The sequence below is a fragment of the Microcaecilia unicolor genome, chromosome 8 (genome assembly GCF_901765095.1).
Source record: "Microcaecilia unicolor chromosome 8, aMicUni1.1, whole genome shotgun sequence".
Classification (NCBI taxonomy): domain Eukaryota; kingdom Metazoa; phylum Chordata; class Amphibia; order Gymnophiona; family Siphonopidae; genus Microcaecilia; species Microcaecilia unicolor.
Window position 1 is genome coordinate 105,022,008 of NC_044038.1, and position 21,789 is coordinate 105,043,796.

Here is a 21,789-nt window from a genome sequence, read left to right on the forward strand (position 1 = left end):
AGTCCATTCCCTCCAGTTTATGTTTTGGAGGATGAGTTTATTCCCTCCAGGAGGCTGCGTGTATCCCCTCCAGTTATACAATAAGGAGGACGAGTTTATTCCCTCCAGGAGGATGTGTTCATTCCCTCCTTTTGAGTTCATGCCCTTGTTAAGAGACCATCGTTTGCTGTGAGGAAAGTATTGCGGTTTGTCATACTGCTTTGGAAGCTTCAAATACTGAAGAGGCAGTGGAGCTGGCTGGCCATGAGGCACTGTGAAAAGTTGAGTGCTCTCTATCTCCCCCTGCTGGTTGATGGACACAACCCCATACGTAATGGCTTCATCTGCTATGACTAAAGGAAAGAAAATTACCAAGGTAAGAACCTAATTTTCCCTTTCCCACCCAACGGCAGGCCCAATGTGGCTTACAGAAATTTACAAAAATCATACATCAGTTCTACAACAAACAGTCAACGACATTGTAGTGAAGAGGCTAGTGAGTAATAGCAGAGGTTGGGAAATGTGGAAAGAGAAATTGAATTCAAAAGGCAGTGGTGGGGGGCGGGTCAGGAGCGTAAGCTTTTCCGAATAAGAAGGTCTTAAGCTATTTTTTGAAGGTCGGATGATCAAGGGTAATTTTCACAAATTTAGGTAGACCATTCCACAGTTGTGCGCTAATATAGGAAAAGGTGGAGGCGTAGGTGGTTTTATACTTGAGGCCTCTGTAGATTGGGTAATGCAGATTTAAATACAAGCGAGCTGATCTGTGAGAGTTTCGAGGTGGTAAACTGACAAGGTTGTCCATATACGCAGGGGCTTCACCATAGAGAATTTTATGCACCAGAGCAAAAATTTTAAATGTTATTCAGTCCTTGACAGGGAGCCAATGCAGTTTCTCATGCAGTGGTCTTGAGCTTTCAAACCTCGATTTACCATAAATAAGCCTAGCAGCTGTGTTCTGGGCAGTTTGTAATTTTTTCAGAAGCATGTCTTTGCACCCTGCATATATCCCATTACAGTAATCAAGGTGGCTAAGGACTAAAGACCTAGGGAAATAAGGTTTTATGCGTTTTAGCTTCCAAAGAGAGAAGGACATTTGTCTGGTGGTAGAGTTTGTTTGCTGCTCCAGAGTTAAGTGTCTGCCAACAATTACACCTAATATTTTTAGAGACTCAGAGATCGGTAAGACAAGCTCAGGTGTGATTAATGTGGAGGTCAAACTTGTTATAGAGAGTGGAGAGGATAAGGCAATGTGTTGCTCAGCATTGAATTTAAAAGTCTTGGCCCAATCTAGCATTGTGTGTAACCCAAGCTGTATTTCACTGGCTATTTCGCTCAAGTCTGTTTTAAAAGGAATAGAGATAGTGATATCATCCGCATAAATAAATGGGTTGAGACCTAGTTTGGAAAGGGCTGTGGCCAGGGGAACCAACATTATGTTGAAGAGTGTTGACAGGCTTGAGTTAGAGCTAACTTGGTATATTCTTGTGGTTAAAAAACCTTTCAGCCATGCTAATACATTTCCACTGGCACCGAAGTAGTCAAGGATCTAAAGCAGGATGTCATGGCTTACCATGTCAAAAGCACTAGACATGTCGAATTGTAAAAGCAGAATTCTCTTTCCAACAGCTATTTCCTTTTTAAAGTTGGTCAGGAGGGTGGCAAGCACGGTTTCGGTACTATGGAGTGGACGGAATCCTGACTGTGACGCATGCAACTTGTCCAAGAACTCCTTGAGCTGTTTGTATACCATGCTCTCCATTAATTTCACAAAAAGCGGAATAGATGCAATCAGCCGATAGTTGGCAAGATCATGGCTGTTTTTCTTGACATCTTTGGGAATCGGGGTAAGTAGGATGTTTCCAGAAGTTTCAGGGAACATGCCAATACCAAGCATGAAGTTAAAATGCAGCATCAGATCAGCTAAGAAGCAAAAAGGAGCGCATTTGAGTAAATAGTTTGGACAAGCATCTAATTTGCAAAATTTACGGGAAAGTCTGCGGATCTCCTGTTGGACAGAATCAACAGTAAGAGGTGCGAAGAGAGAGAACGATCAGTCAGCTGGGTGCTCACCTAAACTCGGATTCAGGTCACTAAGAAAATCACTTACACACAAACTGCTCTGCGTTAGAGAATTCTTTAATTTTATGAGTTTTTCTTTGAAAAACTTGGCCAAAATTGCAGCAGGTGGACTACCTTTATTGACAGATGTGAGTACTGTAGTATCCATTAGTTTGTTAACTAAAGAGTAGAGTTGTTTCAAATCTTTGTAATCTGGGCCTATTTTAGATTTATAATAGAGTTTCTTGGATTGTCTGATAGCATATTTATACTTTCTCTGAGATGTCTTCCATGCATTTAGATGTTGAGTGTCCTGGTGCTTTCTCCAGGCCCTTTCGAGTCTTCTGCAAGTGGTCTTGAGTTGTTTAAACCATGGTGCAGCAGCAGACCTCTTTGTAGACCTTGCTCTGAGAGGAGCAATGGCGTCCAAGATTCTTCTACATCGTGCGTCCCAATTTGCAAAGAAGTTAACAGAATCCACCGGCTCAGGCCAATCTGTATCATAAATTAACTGCCAAAATACCTTGGGGTCAATATAACCTCTAGTGTAATAAGTCGTTTGATTTCAAGAGTACTGTGGGCCTTTCACCTGCCATGAAATGGAGCAGTTCAGCTTGAAGTGATCCGACCAAGGGATTGCTGACCAATTAGCATAGGTTATATGAAAAGTGAGGTTATCGGCTGATTTTAGGGAGAGGAGGTCAAGCGTGTGTCCTTTTGAATGGGTTGCTTGGTGATTCCAGCAGGAGAAATCCCAGGATTGGAGAAAGCCCAAGCAGTCACGTGTGTCGGAAGATGAATAGTTTTCAAGATGCAGATTAATATCACTCAGAATAAGTATATTAGAGCTGGCCAAACATGCGCTGGAAACAAAATTCGCAAAAATAGGCTGTACCTCGTTCCAGTCGTTAGGCAGTCTATATAATAGGATGCAGGTCAGATGACTAAATAAGGTTTTACTGAAGATTCTGATAGAAGCGATTTCAAGATGCGGTGAAATAGAGTCTGCAATGGGTTCTACTACGAAGGTGGAGCGATAAATTAGGGCAATACCTCCTCCTTTCCTCCCAAACCGCGGCCAGTGGACAATAGTAGATCTTAATCATAGATCTGACTTCATTTTCTAAAGCCTTGATTTTGGATCTTAATATCATATTGTCTTTAGCTATAGAAGCATTAACGGTTTGAACTGAAGAAATAGCATTAACATAGTCCTTGACCATCTGCTGTTTAAGTCTGTTCAACACTTTGGCCTGCTTGCCAGAAGAAGTGGTATAGAAAATTCAATTAAACTAAATTAAACTCATTTTTTTCTAAGGCTTCCTAAAGAACTCAGAGAAAAGGAAGTCGGGTGGGGGTTTCCAAGGGGCAGAAATACAGAGGAAGGAAATATGGCAAAAGGAAAGATATGCTAAGTGGAATGAACAGAGGGTGAGAGGCTCCTAATTCATGCCCTTTCTGATTCCATTCTGAGTGCACTAATGGGGAAGGAAAGTTTTTCTTACCCTTTGGAAAGTGCATAGGACTGCCAGGTCTCGAAGGTGTGGGCTGCGTGTTCCAGGGACCAAAGCCGGTAAAAGAGCATCATATTCAACACCACAAGGATCACCAGCCTGTGGAAATATGAGAGCGTGACTGCTGAGTGGGAGGAAGGTGGCTGGCATTACTGCTCCTTACTAATAGTAGATGCAGTATGAGCACTTCATGACACACTGTACACAGTTCAACTAAAGGCTGATCAATGTTTATTTATTGATTTAGCTTACACCTTTTCTTCACTAGCTCAGTAAGTTACATTCAGGCACAGTAGGTAGTTCCCTATCTCTAAAGGGATTACAGCCAAAGTTTACACCAGAAACATACTACTGTTCAACTTAGCAGTTTCAGAACAGACAGAGGTCAATACATCTACTGATAAGGCCATGGCTGTTCCATCAAGACTCACCAGGACTGTGTCCAGACCACAATCCGCTCTTTGTTGGCACTAGCCAATCAAAAGACAGCTGCAATGATAGCCATAGTTGATGATATGACAAAAGAACTGCAAGTCAGGCTCTGACATCACAGACCAGGTTCAATGCCACACACTGGTTAAACAGCACATGCTGAAATCACGGAGCAGGTTCAATTGCTTTGACATCACAAACCATGTTACTGCACATGCTGACATCACTACGCAGATTTAACTACTCTGAGATCACAAACCATGTTAAACAGTGCATGCTGACATCACTAAGCAGATTTAATTGCTCTGAGATCACAAACCATTTTAAACAGCACATGATGGCATCACTGAGCAGGAAGTTGATTTTTATTACTTATTTTCGTAAATGTTATTATTGTGAATGTTTTTATTGTAACCTGCTTAGATTTTTAGATAATGCAGCATATAAATGTGGTAACAAAATAAATAAATATGTTCCATAGTCCTTAATAATAGAACAAAGCAGTATGTACCGCATACAGTTCAAGCTTCTCCTACTAACCTACAAATGCACTCGATCTGCAGCCCCTCCTTACCTCTCTACCCTCATCTCCCCTTACGCTCCTACCCGTAACCTCCGCTCTCAAGATAAATCCCTCCTTTCAGTACCCTTCTCCACCACCGTCAACCCCAGGCTTCGCCCTTTCTGCCTCGCCTCACCCCATGCTTGAAATAAACTCCCTGAGCCCATATGCCAGGCCCCCTCCCTGCCCATCTTCAAATCCTTGCTCAAAGCCCACCTCTTCAATGTCGCCTTCGGCACCTAACCACTATACCTCTATTCAAGAAATCTAGACTGCCCCAACTTGACATTTCGTCCTTTAGATTGTAAGCTCCTTTGATCAGGGACTGACCTTTTTGTTGAACTGTACAGCGCTGCGTAACCCTAGTAGCGCTCTAGAAATGTTAAGTAGTAGTAGTAGTAAATGACGACCACTGTGTTTTGTAACCCACTTTGTTGAAATGGTGTTGGAAAACATGTGCTATAAATTGTTTTTAAATTAAATTAAACAACATCACTAAGCAGTTTCAATGACCTTTGTTGATATTACAATGACCCACTGCTGCATATATAGTATTAAAACGTTTAGGGAATGATGAGGCCGATATTCAAAGTGATTTAAGTGAACAGGAGTCTCTCCTACCTGCTTAAATAGCTTCCTGCTAGCTAACTGGGGATATTCAGCAGAACTTAACTGGACAGTGCTGCTGAATATCACCTGAGGCTGCCCATACAAAAAATGGGCAGGTCGGATGCGGAACTGGGGAGGAGCCCCAGGTTATGTGGGTGCTGGCAATATTCAGTGCCGACACCTGCATAGCTAAGCAGCTTCATTTAGGACAGCTCAACAGCTGTCCTAAATAAGGCTGCTTAACTATGTGGGTGCCGCCTCTGAATATCAGGCCAGCACCCACATAACTTTTTTCTTAAAAAAAAAAAAAGACCCCCAGAGCCCCTCCCACCTCAAACAATGTCCCCTTTTTCCCTCCCCCTAGCCCATATCAAGACCCCCCCCCCAATGTGAAGGTATGCCCCCAGGCTTACCTACATTCCTGGTGGTCCAGCAGGGTCATTGGAGGCAGGACCATAGCCCCCTCACTCCTGCCACTTGCGGCACCTCTGTAAAATGTAGTACCATGAGCTGCCACAAGAGGTCGAAAAAGCCATTTTACAGAGGCGTCGCAAGGGGCAAGAGCGAGGGGACTGCGCTCCTGCCCTCAATGACCCCTTTGGACCACCAAGGATGTAGGTAAGCAGTTGCAGGGGGCGGGGGGGGGGGGGTGTTGTGTGAGGAGGTCTTGAAGCTGGCTTGGGGGAGGGAAGAAGGGACACTGGCATGGGAAGGGGAGAAATAGGGCTCAGGGTTTAAAAAAAAAAGAATCAGAAAAAGGTTATGCGGTCCCACCCCAATATTCAGCTGTGTTACCCTAGCCGAGTATTGGCCAGACCTGCATAAGCTCTGTGTGGCCAGTAGGCTTATTTTCGAAAGTGATCGCTGCCGATCTTCCGACATAAATCGGGAGATGGCCGGCGATCTCGCAAAAGTGGCGAAATCGGTATAATCGAAAGCTGCTTTTTTTGACACCATCACCGCTTTCCCGTCGCCAAGCCGGCAAAAGTTCAAGGGGGCGTGTTGGCGGTGAAGCGAAGGTGGGACATGGGAGGGCATGGGTGTGGCTACCAGATGGCTGGCTTTTGCAGATAATGGGAAAAAAAGCGGCGTGAATCAGTATTTCGCCACTTTTACTTGGTCCTTTTATTTTCACGACCAAGCCTCAAAAAGGTGCCCAAACTGACCAGATGACCACCAGAGGGAATGGGGGATGACCTCCCCATACTCCCCCAGTGGTCACCAACCCCCTCCCACACTAAAACAATAAAAATAAAAATCTTTTTGAGGAGGAAGTAACGTCACGGTGCTGAATGGCTGCCTAATCCCGGAGCTCCGTTCTTCCCTCCTGCTCTAAAGCACCACTCGCCATAAATAATCCTCTCACAGACTCTGCAAGAATTGCAAATTGTTGCCGATTCTCCCAGGATAAAGAAGATGAGTAAAAAAAGCGGTGCGCCGCATCGGGAGAGCGAGCGCTTGTCCATGAAGCAGATGGAACTTGGCCTGGCGCGTCCCGCTTCCCCTAATGTATGTAGACTCTTGGAATCGGGCCAAAATTTGTCCCGTGAAGAGCGCCAAGAACCCGCCCCCAACCAGGCTCTTTCACAGGACTTGACCAAAAGCTTGGAGGCACTTAGGGCTGAAATTGTGGCATCCAAGGAAGAAATCCTTGAGCACGTGGACGCCCTGAGCGTCGATCTGAGAGAGCTTGGGGGAAGGGTGGAAGCCCTGGAAGAGCACGCGGACGAGCTGGGGGAGAGACACGAAGAGACGGACAGGCGCCTGCAAAAACTGACGGAACAGACAGAAGACCTGCAATTCAAATTGGACGACCTTGAAAACCAGGGAGGAAGACAAAATCTCCGGTTTCCGGGTGTCCAGGAGAATGGAGATAAGGAGGATGTCCCGACGGTAGTGCGTGCCATATGGGCACAGCTGATGGGCCCAGAGTTTGATGTTAGCGAGATCGCTATGGACAGGACGCATAGAGTGCTGGGGACTGCAAGGGACAACAAGCCGCGAGATATCATGGTGCGGTTCTCCTCCTATGCTAGCAAAGAGCAAATATGGCAAAAGGCTTGCCAGTCCCCCAACCTTGAGTTTAATGGGGCCCTTGTGGCGGTCTATCAAGATCTATCCTTGTATATGCTGAACTTAAGGAGGTCCATGAAGCCGGTCATAGAGATTCTAACTAAGGAAAAGATCTTCTACAAATGGGCATTTCCGTTTGCTATTTGCTTCGACCTTAAGGGGGAGCAGCTCCGCTGCTGGTCTGTGGGTGCAGCATGGAACAGCCTACATGATGCGGGTTTAACTCCTACGGAAAGCCTGCTGACGGGGATGGCCCCCTCAACAAAAGCACGTCTCCAGAGATGGAAGAGAGTCGAGAAAGGGGCAAAGAGCTCACGACCCCAGACCTGAGATGCGGAAGCTGGATTGTCTTGGGAGAACACAGCTCAGGAGTCCTAAACCCCGAAGGGGGCAAGGATGAGAAAATGTTTAAGTGAGAGTGACTTAATAGATAACATGATGACTGGTAGTGGATGATAATGCGAGTTTGGGGGCGAATGGGGGGGGGGGAGACAAATGTGAGGTGGGGGGGATTGGGGGAAAGTGTTTATAATAAGTTGTTTAATAACATCTGAGGTTTGGTCAGTGGGGTTTCTTCCTTCAGAGTCCCAGGCAGTGCCATATGGTGCTGGTTGGTGGGTTGAGGGAAGGGGGTGGAAGGGAGGGAAGTAGGGGAAGACAGGGGGATAGGGTGGGCGGGTGAGGTGATCTTTGGGTATGGGGGGAAGCGGATAGTTCGGGAGGGGGGAATTTAGTCTTAAGTTCAAGTCTTCCCTGGTCAACATGTTATTCTTTTTCCCAACGGAGCTTAAATGGTAGACTTTAGGGTTTGCACATATAACATAAAGGGGCTGAATTCACCATATGTAAGCCACTTTGAGCCTGCAAATAGGTGGGATAAGGTGGGATACGAATGCAATAAATTTTACAGACCCCCGGGCAACTGGCAAGATTCACAAACACACTTTCTGGAGTTCATATTGAATATTTGTATGTCCACCCAGAACCTTCTCATAGCAGGAGACATCAATCTTCACCTTGAAGATATGAACGCAAGCAATGTATGTGAATACAAAGACTTCCTCCAATTATGGGAGCTCCACTGGCCAAACACACAGCCCACCCATAAGAAAGGTCACACACTAGACATCATAATCCACAAATTCTCATCAGAACCAAATTTCACACTAATAGACACAAAATGGACAGCCAAGCCATGGTCCGATCACTACAGTGCAAACCTTTCCCTCCATTGGAAAACAAAAAGGACACAACAAAAACAAAAACAACAAACCTATACTACGAGAGGTAAAATTGACTCACTAATATTCTGGCAACACTTCTACACAGACGAATGGACAACACCTGTAGACTCACCCCAATTTCTGCAAGAATGGGATAACAGATGCAGAACAATACTAGATAACATAGCGCCACTTCAAACCAGAACCTCACATAGAAAAAACTCAATACCATGGTTTAACGAAGAACTGAAAGAACTAAAAACACAGGTAAGAAGACTAGAAAGAGCATGGAACAAGAAAAAAAGATGAAAACACACTCAAAGACTGGAAACAACTACAAAGAAAATACAAATACACGATCAGACAAACTAAAAGGACATATTATAAAACCAAAATAGGACCAAATTACAAGGATACACACAAACTCTTCTCACTCGTAAACAGTCTACTAAACACTACTGCGGTTACCTCTAACAACACAGAGACCCCATCAGCAACTGATCTTGCAAATTACTTCAAGGAAAAAATTACAAAGCTTCGACTCATGATACCCAGCAATAAAGCAAATTACACAAATATCCTTGAATGCATGGACCCAAAACTTGGAGAACACCCAGCAGATCGATCATGGACCAACTTCGACACACTTTCATCAAAAGAAATCTCACGCTGGCTGAGAAAATACGCCAAATCACAATGTAAATTAGACATCTGCCCTAGCAGTCTAATAAGATCAGCACCCAAACAATTCAAAATAGACATCACGAATCACGTAGATCATAGACTTCAAAATGGACTTTTCCCCAAGGACAAAGGAAATATCCTACTTACACCGCTGCCGAAAGATGCTAAAAAAACACAATGGACCTAACCAACTATCGACCAGAAGCATCTATCCCCCTCATAACCAAACTCATGGAAGGCATAGTAACAAAACAACTTAACGAATACTTAAATAACCACTCAATTCTCCACGAGTCTCAATCACGATTTCAGTCAAATCACAGTACCGAAACTGTGCTAGTGTCTGCAATGAACTCATTTAAACAAGAAATTGCAAGGGGCAACAACATACTCCTCCTACAATTCGACATGTCCAGTGCCTTTGACATGGTTGACCATGAAATACTATTACATATACTAGAATACTTCGGAATAGGACGCACAGTTCTCAAATGGTTCAAAGGATTCCTGACCACAAGATCATACCAAGTAACAACGAAAGCGGACAGATCACCCCGCTGGACACCTGAATGTGGAGTACCCCAAGGATCCCCCCTCTCACCAACCTTATTCAACCTGATGATGATACCTTTGGCTAAACTTCTAGCAACTGAAAACCTCAACCCTTACATATATGCCGATGACGTCACGATCTCCATTCCGTTTAGACACGATCTAAATGAAATTACCAACGAGATTAACCAAAGCCGCCAAATAATGCACTCCTGGGCAGATGCATTCCAACTGAAACTAAATGCAGAGAAAACACAATGTCTTGTTCTCACCTCACAACATAACACAAAAAGCTTCCCTACCATAACCACACCATACTGTTCCTTGCCTATTTCGCAAAATTTGAAAATTCTAGGAGTAACCATAGATCGAAACCTCACTCTCGATGATCACGTGAAAAACACAACGAAAAAGATGTTCTAGTCCATGTGGAAACTCAAAAGAGTTAAACCTTTCTTCCCGAGATACATATTCCGCACCCTGGTACAGTCAATGGTGATAAGTCATCTCGATTACTGTAATGCACTGTACACAGGCTGTAAAGAGCAGAACATCAAAAAGCTCCAGACTGCCCAAAATACTGCAACCAGACTCATATTTGGAAAACCCAAATATGAAAGTGCAAAACCCTTAAGAGAGTAACTTCACTGGCTCCCACTTAAGGAACGTATTGCATTCAAGATCTGCACAATGGTACACAAAATCATTCACGCAGACGCCCCAATCTACATGTTAAACCTTGTGGACCTACCTCCCAGAAACGCCTCAAAATCATCCCGCAAATGTCTTGACCTGCACTTCCCCAACTTCAAAGGACTAAAATACAAGACGATGCATGATACCACCTTCTCCTACATGAGCACGAAGTTATGGAACGCACTACCTAGAGACCTGAAGACAATCAATGAAATAACTACCTTTCGCAAATCCCTCAAGACGTATTTCTTCAACAAAGCTTACAATGAAAACCCAGAACTGTACTAATCCACCTCTGAAAACCCATCGTTTAAGAAAACACAACGTTTAATACTCCTACTAAATTCCTTCCTTCTTCTCTCTACTCCTTCCCCTAATTAATCTCTGCACAACAATAATTGTACCTGACATCCAGGATTAACTGTTTATAACAAAACTATGTAAGCCACTTTGAGCCTGCAAATAGGTGGGATAAGGTGGGATACAAATGCAATAAATAAAATAAAATAAATATATAAGAGGCACGCATTGGTGCGTGAATTAAACTTGATGAAGCCGCAAGTAGTCTTTCTACAAGAAACTCATTTCCTACAAAAGCACGAGGGTCTTTTGTTTTCTAAACAATACCAGCAGGTTTACTGTGCCTCTGATGTCACAGGTACAAAGAAACGGGGGGTGGCCATAATGTTGCATAAAGATACCCAGGTACAGATATTGCATTCCAGAAAGGACAGGGAGGGCAGATTTCTGTTCTTACATGTGTTATTGGAGCAAGAGGAATGTACTCTGGCCAGTGTGTATGCCCCAAATGAGAGGCAGGATAATTTTTTCCTGCGCCTGAGGAGGGAACTGCAGACCTTTGTTAAGGGTAAACTAATAGTGGCTGGTGATTTCAATGCCTCCATGCAGCCAGGATTGGATAGGTCAGCTCCTCCTGCTCCGACCGATTGTAGAATCTCTCGTGCTTTGAAATGTTTGGTTGATGAGATGGGGTTATATGATGTGTGGAGAATGGGCAACACCAGAGGGAGGGAACATACCTTTCACTCAACAGTGCACCACTCCTACTCCAGAATTGACTATATTTTTCTGGATAAGACGCTGTCAGTTGGGGTAGGGGGGCCACTATAGGTCATATTACCATATCAGATCATGCCCCAGTCTGGGCCAATATCCCATCCTTGCAAGATGAAAAGCGAGATAAGAGATGGAAGCTTAAAACTCTTTGTTACAAGACCCGGAGCTGGTGGCGAGATTTCTCCCAGTTTTGAAAGAGTATTTTGATGTTAATATGGATTCTGGTCTGTCTCTGGGGATATTATGGGATGCCTTTAAGGCAGTAGCAAGAGGGTATTTCATTAAGCAGGCTGGTCAGAGGTCCCGAGCCCATAAGGAACGTTTGTCCCATTGTTTGGACACGTTGGGAGTTCTGGAGATTAAATATAGTGTTATGACCTGGTAGTAGTGAGCCCCTGTGCCCCAACTGAGCACAGCAGAGATGGAGTGACACCGCACTTGGTCAGGCAGCCAGACAACCCCTAGCTTCACCTGGGAAGTGACCACCGTTCACCAGGAGTTGAGCTCCCAGCTGCAGGTGGCCACCAGGACTTCTGGAACCGGCGGGGTTGCACGACCAGACAGGCAGGCAAACAGACACAGTCCAAAAGCCAGGAAAATCCATAAGGCAGTCAAAAATAGTCCACGGACTAGGCAGGCAGCAAAACAAGTGAGGTCCGGGAAACAAGCCGAGGTCTGGAACACTGGAACTGAAGATAAGGAGCACCGGCGTAGACCTCAAACACAATTGAGGCCGAAGCAACGAAGGACTGGAGGCAGGGCTTTAAATAGGGTAGGAATCAGTCTCAAACATGTGCAGCTGATCCAAGATGGCTGCCCCCATCAGCAGAGTAGCACAACGCCCAAATATGGGCTTCCTTCCTGTTCTTGTATACAAGATGGCTGCCCCCTCCTGAGCTAGCCAAGATGGTTGCTGTCCTTGATCCAACCAAGATGACGGCTGCCAGAAATAGGAAACAGAAACAGACCCATCCTGGAGAAACCACATCCAAAATAGCCGGCTATCTCTGCCGGATTGCGCCTCGATGGCGAATCGGCCGCGCAGGCCTGGAACCAGGTGAGGAACGTGAAATTGGAAATTGCTACCTTGCATGAGGATAGTTTGAAATTTTCTCATGCAAGAGTTAACCAGGTGTACTACGAATGCACTAATAAACCGGGTAGACTGTTGGCCACTAAATTAAGAAAAATGAGATGTGACTGCCATATATTAAGAATGAAGGGAGCCAGAAGAGAGGTGCTGCACAAATCCACACAGATAAGGGATTGTTTTGCACAATATTACAAGAATTTATATCGGGAGGATGCCACTGTACAGATGGGAAAAATAGATGAATACTTGGCGGTGAGGGGGTTGAAGGTTCTATCTGAAACGCAGAGGATGGAGCTGGATCAACCGGTGAGCGTCGACGAGGTGTTACAGGTTATTAAAGCTTTACCATCAGGGAAAGTGCCAGGACTAGACGGTTTTACAAATGAATTTTATAAGATCTTTGGAACACAATTAGCGCCCTATTTGACTATGATAGTTAATTCTGTAAGAGAAGGGACCACTCTCCCATTGACGATGATGGAGGCGTGGGTGGCAGTGATTCCCAAGCCTGGCAAAGATAGAACCGAGTGTGCCTCGTACCGGCCAATATCAATACTCAACGCTGATGTAAAAATCCTGGCTAAGGTCTTGGCCAACCGATTGGGGAGGGTGTTACCTAACCTAGTCCCACCCTGACCAGGTAGGCTTCGTAGCCAACAGGCAAGCTATGGTCAATATCCGGAGAACAGTGGACCTCCTATATGTAGCCCAGACAAAGGCTAGCCAGGTGGTGCTATTATGGCTCGACGCCGAAAAAGCCTTTGATAGGGTCCACTGGGGGTTCCTTGACAAAGTCCTAGCTAGGGTTGGGATAGGACTCCAATATAGGATCTGGATTGGGGCATTGTACTCGGCGCCGCGAGCGTGTGTGAGGGTGAATGGCGGGCATTCGGCGATGTTTTTGCTGGGTCGAGGTACGCGACAGGATGCCCTCTGTCTTCCTTACTCTTTGCTCTGGCAATGGAACCCTTGGCGGCGGCGATTAGAGAGCACCCGGACTTTGCTGGTGTAAAGGTGGGAGGGCAGGAATACAAAGTTGCCTTATTCGCTGATTATGTCCTGCTGTCCCTAACAAATCCTTTAATTTCACTGCCTAATCTAATGAAAGTGATAGGGGAGTATGCTGAAATCTCCGGCTACAAACTTAATGCTAGTAAATCCACTGGAATGGCGGTGGGAGTACCTCCGAGTTTAATGGAATCATTGAAGGCGTTCTTTACTTTCAAATGGGAGGGCAGTGCTTTGAGTTATTTGGGTGTGAAGATTTCGAGCAACTTATCTGCACTGTTTGATAATAACTACCAGGCCCTTAGGAGGGAGATACAGAGGGACCTGGACAGATGGTCGACTATGGGTTTATCCTGGTTTGGGCGCATTGCTTCGATTAAAATGAACATCTTGCCCCAACTGCTATACTTGTTCCAGGTACTGCCTCTGAAGCTGTCCAGGTCCTTCTTGTCTGGGATTCAAGACACCTTGATCTGGTTTGTCTGGAACCATAAAAGACTGCAATTGCCCCGAGCATTGTTATATAAGAGTAAAAGAGGGGGAGGTTTGGGAGTTCCCAATCTGACCTGGTATTACTGGGCAGCACAAGCTAGAGGGGCAGTTGACTGGTTTCGAAGAGAAGACCATAAAAGATGGGTGGATATTGAACAAGCCCTGGTCGGATTGCGTGCACTCGGGCATTTAATGTGGTTGCCTAGTAAATATAGAGGAAGGTTAGATAAATTTCCGCCTACAGTCCAAGCCACCTTCCACTACTGGGATTGTATGTTCCCGGACCGACAACCGATAATATCCGGCCTAGCCCCAATTGTGGATAACCCCTCATTTGAGCCAGGTATAGGTAACAGTATTTTCTGTAGATGGCCAGCCTAGGCTTGGATTTGCTGGGGAAATGCACGTGGGAGAGACGATTGTGCCCTTTGGGAATTTGATAGAGGACTATGGGCTTGGGTCTAGTGACTGTTTTGCTTACTCGCAGCTCCACCATTTTCTGAAAGGGCCTGTCTATGGAAGCTGCCTAAGGCGTGACACTCACCCGATGGAGGAGGTGTGTGTAGATACTAGGCGCACGCGTGGATTGATATCCTTTCTGTACGAATATCAAATGAGACGCTCAAAACCATCCATATTGCATAGATAGCGGTGGGAGCAAGAGCTACAATTTACTCTACCGGAGGCTAGTTGGTTGACACTTGAGAAGCGGATTCGGAAATCTTCATTGGCGGTGGCTTTGCAAGAAAACGCTGTTAAGGTATTTTATAGATGGTACTTGACACAGGCTAGACTGCACCACATGAGTGCCCAAATATCCCACAGCTGTTGGCGAAACTGTGGCGAGGTAGGAACAGCGGGGCATATTTGGTGAACATGTTCAAAAGCGCAACCTTACTGGAAGGGAGTTCAGGTGCGCCTACAGGTATGGATTGATAGGTCTGTGCATTGGCATCCCTCGATTTTCCTTTTGGGGGGGGGGGGGGGGCGACCAGAAGGTCTTACGTCAGACCAGTGGCTTCTTGTGCGCGCCTCTCTGAATGCTGCCCGAGTGAACTTAGCACAAAGTTGGAAATCCCCGTTGGTTCCTCCAATGGTGAGATGGATAACCAAGGTCAGATACATTTGTGAAATGGAGAGATTGACGGCTGTGAAGAGAAAAGCACTGCCTAAATGGCAGAGAATTTGGGAACCCTTTTTGAATAAGTGTTTAGAATAAAGAATGTATTGGATGAAAGACTGGGAAGACGGGAGGGAGGGGTAGAGATTGATAAGGGGAGGGGATTAGGATCAATAGGGGGGGAAGTTAATATGTAAAATCAAAAACGTTTGAAGTATACTAAGCTTTGGATATGATATTGTTATATTGTTAGCCGAATTCTTTGGTACGCAATCTCCATCAGAGCTGGGATGGTAGCAGAATTATATATTTCATTTGTATTATGCAGAAATGTGTAATGTCTGTGTTTGATAAACAATGTTGAATAAAGACTTCTATAAATTAAAAAAAAACCCAAAAACCTTTTTTGCCAGCCTCAAATGTCATACCCAGCTCCCTGACAGCAGTATGCAGGTCACTGGAACAGTTTATGTTGGCTGCACTGGACTTCAGGCAGGTGGACCCAGGCCCATCCCCCCCTACCTGTTACACTTGTGGTGGTAAGTGTTGAGCCCCCCCAAACCCCCCCCCCCAAACCCACTCTACCCACATGTAGGTGCCCCTCTTCACCCATAAGGACTATGGTAGTGGTGTAGAGTTGTGGGGAGTGGGTTTTGGGGGGGATTTGGGGGGCTCAGCACCCAAGGTAAGGGAGCTATGCACCTGGGAGGTATTTGTATATGTTTTTAAAATTTTTAGAAGTGCCCCCTAGGGTGCCCGGTTGGTGTCCTGGCATGTCAGGGGGACCAGTGCACTACAAACGCTGGCTCCTCCCACAACCAAATGCCTTGGATGTCGCCGGGTTGGAGATCACCAGCGTTTTTTTCCATTATCGCTGAAAAACAAAACCGGCCATCTCAAACCCGGCGAACTCTGGCATTTGGCCGGGCTAAACCGTATTATCGGAAAAAAAAGATGACCGGCCATATTTTTTGATAATACGGTTCCGGCCAGCTGTAGCGCTGCCAAAATAGATCACCGGAGATCTATTTCGCCGGCGACGTTCGATTATGCCCCTCCAGGCCACCCAAAATTATCCCTGATATTCAATGTCGGTGCTGGACAGGGCCCAGCACTAAATATCGGGGGATAATTTGACCAGCAACGATCCGCGTTTAAAAAACGCTGCCGGCTGTACATCAGGGGGGATGTATTTCAGATGCTGTTTACAAACAGCAGAATTGCTTATTTGTAACAGAGTTTCTTCGTAGACAGCAGAGAAATGTAGCCACACTTACTGGTGACATCATCAAATTTTGCCAGAGCCCCCTTTCAGCTTGAAAGTTGTTGGTGTTTTTTTTTTTTTTGCTAGTACATCTGCTTGAGCCTTTCTGTCCCCTACCTGGTAGCCAATTGAGACTCAAATGTCCTAAAGCTAACAGACAGAGTTCTGTTGTCTTCCAATTGCTTCTTTCTTCCTTTGTTTTTTTTTTTTTTGGGGAGGGGGAGGAGTAGGGAATAGGAGGGAGAGTAAGTGTGGCTGCATTCCCTTCCTGTCTATGGAAAACCACTGTTACAGGTAAGCAACTTCTCTATACACAATCAGGGTAAATGTAGGCACACTTCATGGTGAATCCAGACCTAAGGGCCTATTTGTTGTACTATGATAATGAGACCAGATTGGTGGAAGATAAAAATGTTAGTGTGCACAAAGATTTCATAAAACAGCTTGACTGAAAGCAATGTCTTGTGCTGTGGAATGGTCCAGGCAATAATGCTTTGAAAATGTGTGTAAGAAGACCAAGTGGCTGCACTGAAGATTTCTTGAATTGAGATTACTCTATGATAAGCGGTAGAAGCAGCTCTGGCCCTGAGTTAGTGGCCACCAATGTGTCCAAGGCAGCTGTAATTCTGACTGCTACTTTCATACACATCTTGATCACTCTCAAAATGTTCTCCTTCTATCACTAGATTACTGCCCTGTTCAATCTCATTAATCATGTAGTACTACAACAACACTTACATGACATAGATTTGATTTGCTTACTTTATTTATTTATTTATTTTTTGTCTATTAGATTGTAAGCTCTTTGAGCAGGGACTGTCTTTCTTCTATGTTTGTGCAGCGCTGCGTATGCCTTGTAGCGCTATAGAAATGCTAAATAGTAGTAGTAGTAGTAGTAATATTTACAATACAGTCTTTAATTTGTTTCAGTCCTTTCTTACAGACAAGCACTACATCGTTCATGGCCCCAGATTCAGGGATGCCTCGAGGTTCCAGCTTATGTCAAAACACTATGCAATATTTATTTAGAACCACTACTCACACTTGCACAATCCCTCCGTCTCAATATGTTCATTTATGCAGATGGCATCCAAATTTTCTGCAAAACCAAACAGCAGGGTGTAGGAATGGCTCTTCTAAAAACCACAGGGCAGACAAGTTCTTTATATGCAAAGTTTATTGCAAGGATATCAAACAGACTTGACACGGCACCTTGTTTCGGAGCTGGGTGCCTGCCTCAGGAGTCCAAAATGATGGTAGATAAGTAAGCCAATTATATGTAGTTTACTTCTAGCACAATAAACGTACACTTTTTTAAGAAAAGCTAAAAAACTGTTCTTGCAGTTAACCTTTGTGATCTTACATCATATAAAGCACTTCTCGTCCACCCTGTGGTTTTTGGAAGAGTCATTCCCACATCCAACTGTTTGGTTTTGCATGTTTATTTATTTATTTTATTACATTTGTACCCCGCACTTTTTCCCACTCATGGCAGGCTCAATGCGGCAGACAATGGAGGGTTAAGTAACTTGCCCAGAGTCACAAGGAGCTGCCTGTGCCGGGAATCGAACTCAGTTCCTCAGTTCCCCAGGACCAAAGTCCACCACCCTAACCACTAGGCCACTCCTCCAACAGGGACTTGTTTTCCTCTACTTCACATGGTAATCGTCCCATCCCATCCTAATTTTCTGACCACTCAATCGCCTAAATCCTCAGGAAATTTCCACCATCAATAATAAACTAGTACAAATAATTAACTGGCTTCTCAACAGCCATCTCATTTTAAATCCTGGGAAATCAAAGGCACTCCTTTTCACTAAACAGGAAAAAGTAGAGGCTGATCAAAGGACAAATCCACCACTGGAGATGTTATGGAGAAATACTTTATTAAGGGACACAACATGGTCTGTGTTTCGGCATATCGCCTACATCAGGGGTCAAATAGATAATTCATCCAACAGTGCCTATATCACATTTCAGCAAATGTAAAACCGAAGGTCTGTGATTCAGTCGGGCTGATTGAAAGTCATATGCAAATAAACCATTTACACGAGCAGACACCAGAGAGTTCGTCAGTGGCGGTTTATTTGACGCACCAGATCATGCGCTCCATTAAGGACTAGGTGTAGAATTTTTTCTTCTCTTGTTGGCTCCTGTACCAGCTGCTCCATAAAGCAGTCCTTGATTTTGTCAAGAAATTTTACCTCCCTAGCATGCCCCGATGTTACATTTACCCAGTCAATATCGGGGTAATTGAAATCACCCATTACTATTGTGTTGCCCAGTTTGTTAGCCTCCCTAATTTCTAACATTTCTACAACCGTCTGTTCATCCTGGCCAGGTGGATGGTAGTACACTCCTATCACTATCCTTTTCTCCTTAACACATGGCATTTCAATCCATAGGGATTCCAATATGTATTTTGTGTCCTGCAGAATTTTCAATCTATTTGATTCAAGGCCCTCCTTAACATATAGTGGTACCCCTCCACCAATTTGATCCACCCTATCACTACGATATAATTTATACCCCGGTATGACATTTATATCTAATTTTTCATTTAGTGCAATATATTCACCTTTCAGGAAGTCGCTCAAGACCTGCTTATTTGGGCAAGCGTACCCTAAAGATCCTGTCCTGCCTCACTGACCTCAGGACACTGACCCATTTTTATCTTTACCTCTCCACCCCGTTTATCCCTTTCCAGTTATTGTACTCGCCTATTTGTTATTTAAATGTTGTAAGCCACATTGAGCCTGCCAGCGGTGGGAAATTGTGGGGTATAAGTGCTGTAAAATAAATAAATAAATATTCTAACTCTTATTTCTTAGGCTTCTGGCATTCACATATAGACATTTTAAACTATGTTTGTTGTTCCTATTTACATCTTGCTTAGTAGTTGACAGTGTTAATTTGCAATCTTTTGTCTGTTTTTTATTTAAGGACATCTAATCTACTATGATCTCTTTTGCAACCTCGCTATCGGGATAACTTATCTTTCCTGTTTTGTGATATCTTTGAAAGATACCTTTTTCCGAACCATGCGTTTTTGAACGACTGTCGGCCTTCCCCAAGGTTCTATTTTAAAAGCTGCTCTATCTTCATTTTAAATGCCAGCAGCCCATCCTTCCGGAAAAGACTCCCCCTTCCCCAGAATGTTGCCCAGGTTTTACAAATCTAAAGCCCTCCTCCCTGCATCATCGCCTCATCCACGCATTGAGACTCCGGAGCTCTGCCTGTCTCTTGGGCCCTGTGTGTGGAACAGGTAGCACTTCGGAAAATGCTACCCTAGAGGTTCTGAATTTGAGCTTTCTACCTAAGAGCCTAAATTTGGCTAACAGAACCTCTCTCCCACATTTTCCTATGTCATTGGTACCAACATGTACCAAGACAGCCGGCTCCTCTCCAGCACTATCTAAAATCCTTTCTAGGTGACACGAGTCCGCCACCTTCGCACCAGGCAAGCAAGTGACCAGGTGATCCTCACGTCCACCAGCCACCCAGCTATCTAAAAACCTAATTGAATCACCAACTACAACAGCCGTCCTAACCCTTCCCACCTGGGCAGTAGCTCCTGGAGACAGATCCTCAGTGCGAGAGGATATTGCATCCCCTGGTGTGTTAGTCCTGTCCTGTCTACAGGATTACTTCCAGCTGCACCAGGGTGATGCTGTCCTTTTAGAAGGCCTCCCTCCTCCAAGGCAGCACAGGGCTGCTGTAATGGAAAAGTTTGTGCTTGACATTGAGTTCTGCCTAAGTATTGTTATCATATTTAATGTTTCCTCTAAAGTACATAATAAGTTCAGCCTATCGTATTTAATGTTTATTGAAAGTACACAATGAAGTAATATCATCATAGTTAATTTGAAATCTTGAAAGTACATAATAGACTCCCATATGGATATATAATGTTCTCTTGAAAGTACATAATGGACTCTCATAAGTACATAAGTATTGCCAAACTGGGAAAGACCAAAGGTCCATCAAACCCAGCATCCTGTTTCCAACAGTGGCCAATCCAGGTCACAAATACTTGGCAATATCCCAAAAAAGTACAAAACATTCTATACTGCTTATCCCAGAAATAGTGGATTTTCCCCAAGTTTATTTAATAATGGTCTATGGACTTTTCCTTTAGGAAGCCATCCAAACCTTTTTTAAACTCCGCTAAGCTAACCGCCATTACAACACTCTCTGGCAATGAATTCCAGAGCTTAATTACACGTTGAGTGAAGAAACATTTTCTCCGATTCGTTTTACATTTATTACATTGTAGCTTCATCGCATGCCCCCTAGTCCTAGTATTTTTGGAAAGTGTAAATAGATGCATCACATCTACCCGTTCAACTCCACTCATTATTTTATAGACCTCTATCATATCTCCCCTTTTCTCCAAGCTGAAGAGCCATAGCCACGTTAGCCTTTCCTCATAGGGAAGTTGTCCCATCCCCTTTATCATTTTCGTCACCCTTCTCTGTACCTTTTCTAATTCCACTATATGGCGACCAGAATTGAACACAATATTCGAGGTGCGGTCACACCATGGAGCGATACAAAGGCATAATAACATCCTCATTTTTGTTTTCCATTCCTTTCTTAAAAATACCTAACATTCTATTTGCTTTCTTAGCCACAGCAGCACACTGAGCAGGTTTCAATGTATCATTAACGGCGATACCTAGATCCCTTTCTTGGTCTGTGACTCCTAACGTGGAACCTTGCATCACGTAGCTATAATTCAGGTTCCTCTTTCCCACATGCATCACTTTGCACTTGCTCACATTAAATGTCATCTGTCATTTAGACGCCCAGTCTCGTAAGGTACTCTTGTAATTTTTCACAATCCACTCGTGATTTAACAACTTTGAATACCTTTGTGTCATCAGCAAATTTAATTACCTCACTAGTTACTCCCATCTCTAGGTCATTTATAAATATGTTAAAAAGCAGCGGTCCCAGCACAGACTCCTGGGGAACCCCACTAACTACCCTTCTCCATTGAGAATACTGACCATTTAACCCTACTCTCTGTTTTCTATCTTTTAACCAGTTTTTAATCCACAATAGAACACTACCCCCTATCCCATGACTCTCCAAGTTCCTCTGGAGTCTTTCATGAAGTACTTTGTCAAACGCCTTCTGAAAATCCAGATATACAATATCAACCGGCTCACCTTTATCCACGTTTGTTCACCCCTTCAAAGAAATGTAGTAGATTGGTGAGGCAAGATTTCCCATCACTAAATCCATGTTGACTTTATCTCATTAATCCATGCTTTTGAATATACTCTGTAATTTTGTTCTTTATAATCGTCTCTACCATTTTTCCCAGATCTCCTCTGGAACCTTT

General features: G+C 44.3%; 1 protein-coding gene across 1 annotated transcript in view; it reads right to left on the reverse strand.

The window, feature by feature from the left end:
- Positions 1–21,789, reverse strand: part of GRAMD1A (GRAM domain containing 1A) — an 894,680-nt gene that overhangs the window by 31,177 nt on the left and 841,714 nt on the right. Inside the window, 1 exon segment of the mRNA XM_030213386.1 lies at positions 3,546–3,653. Within this exon segment, the coding sequence (XP_030069246.1) occupies positions 3,546–3,653 (108 nt within the window).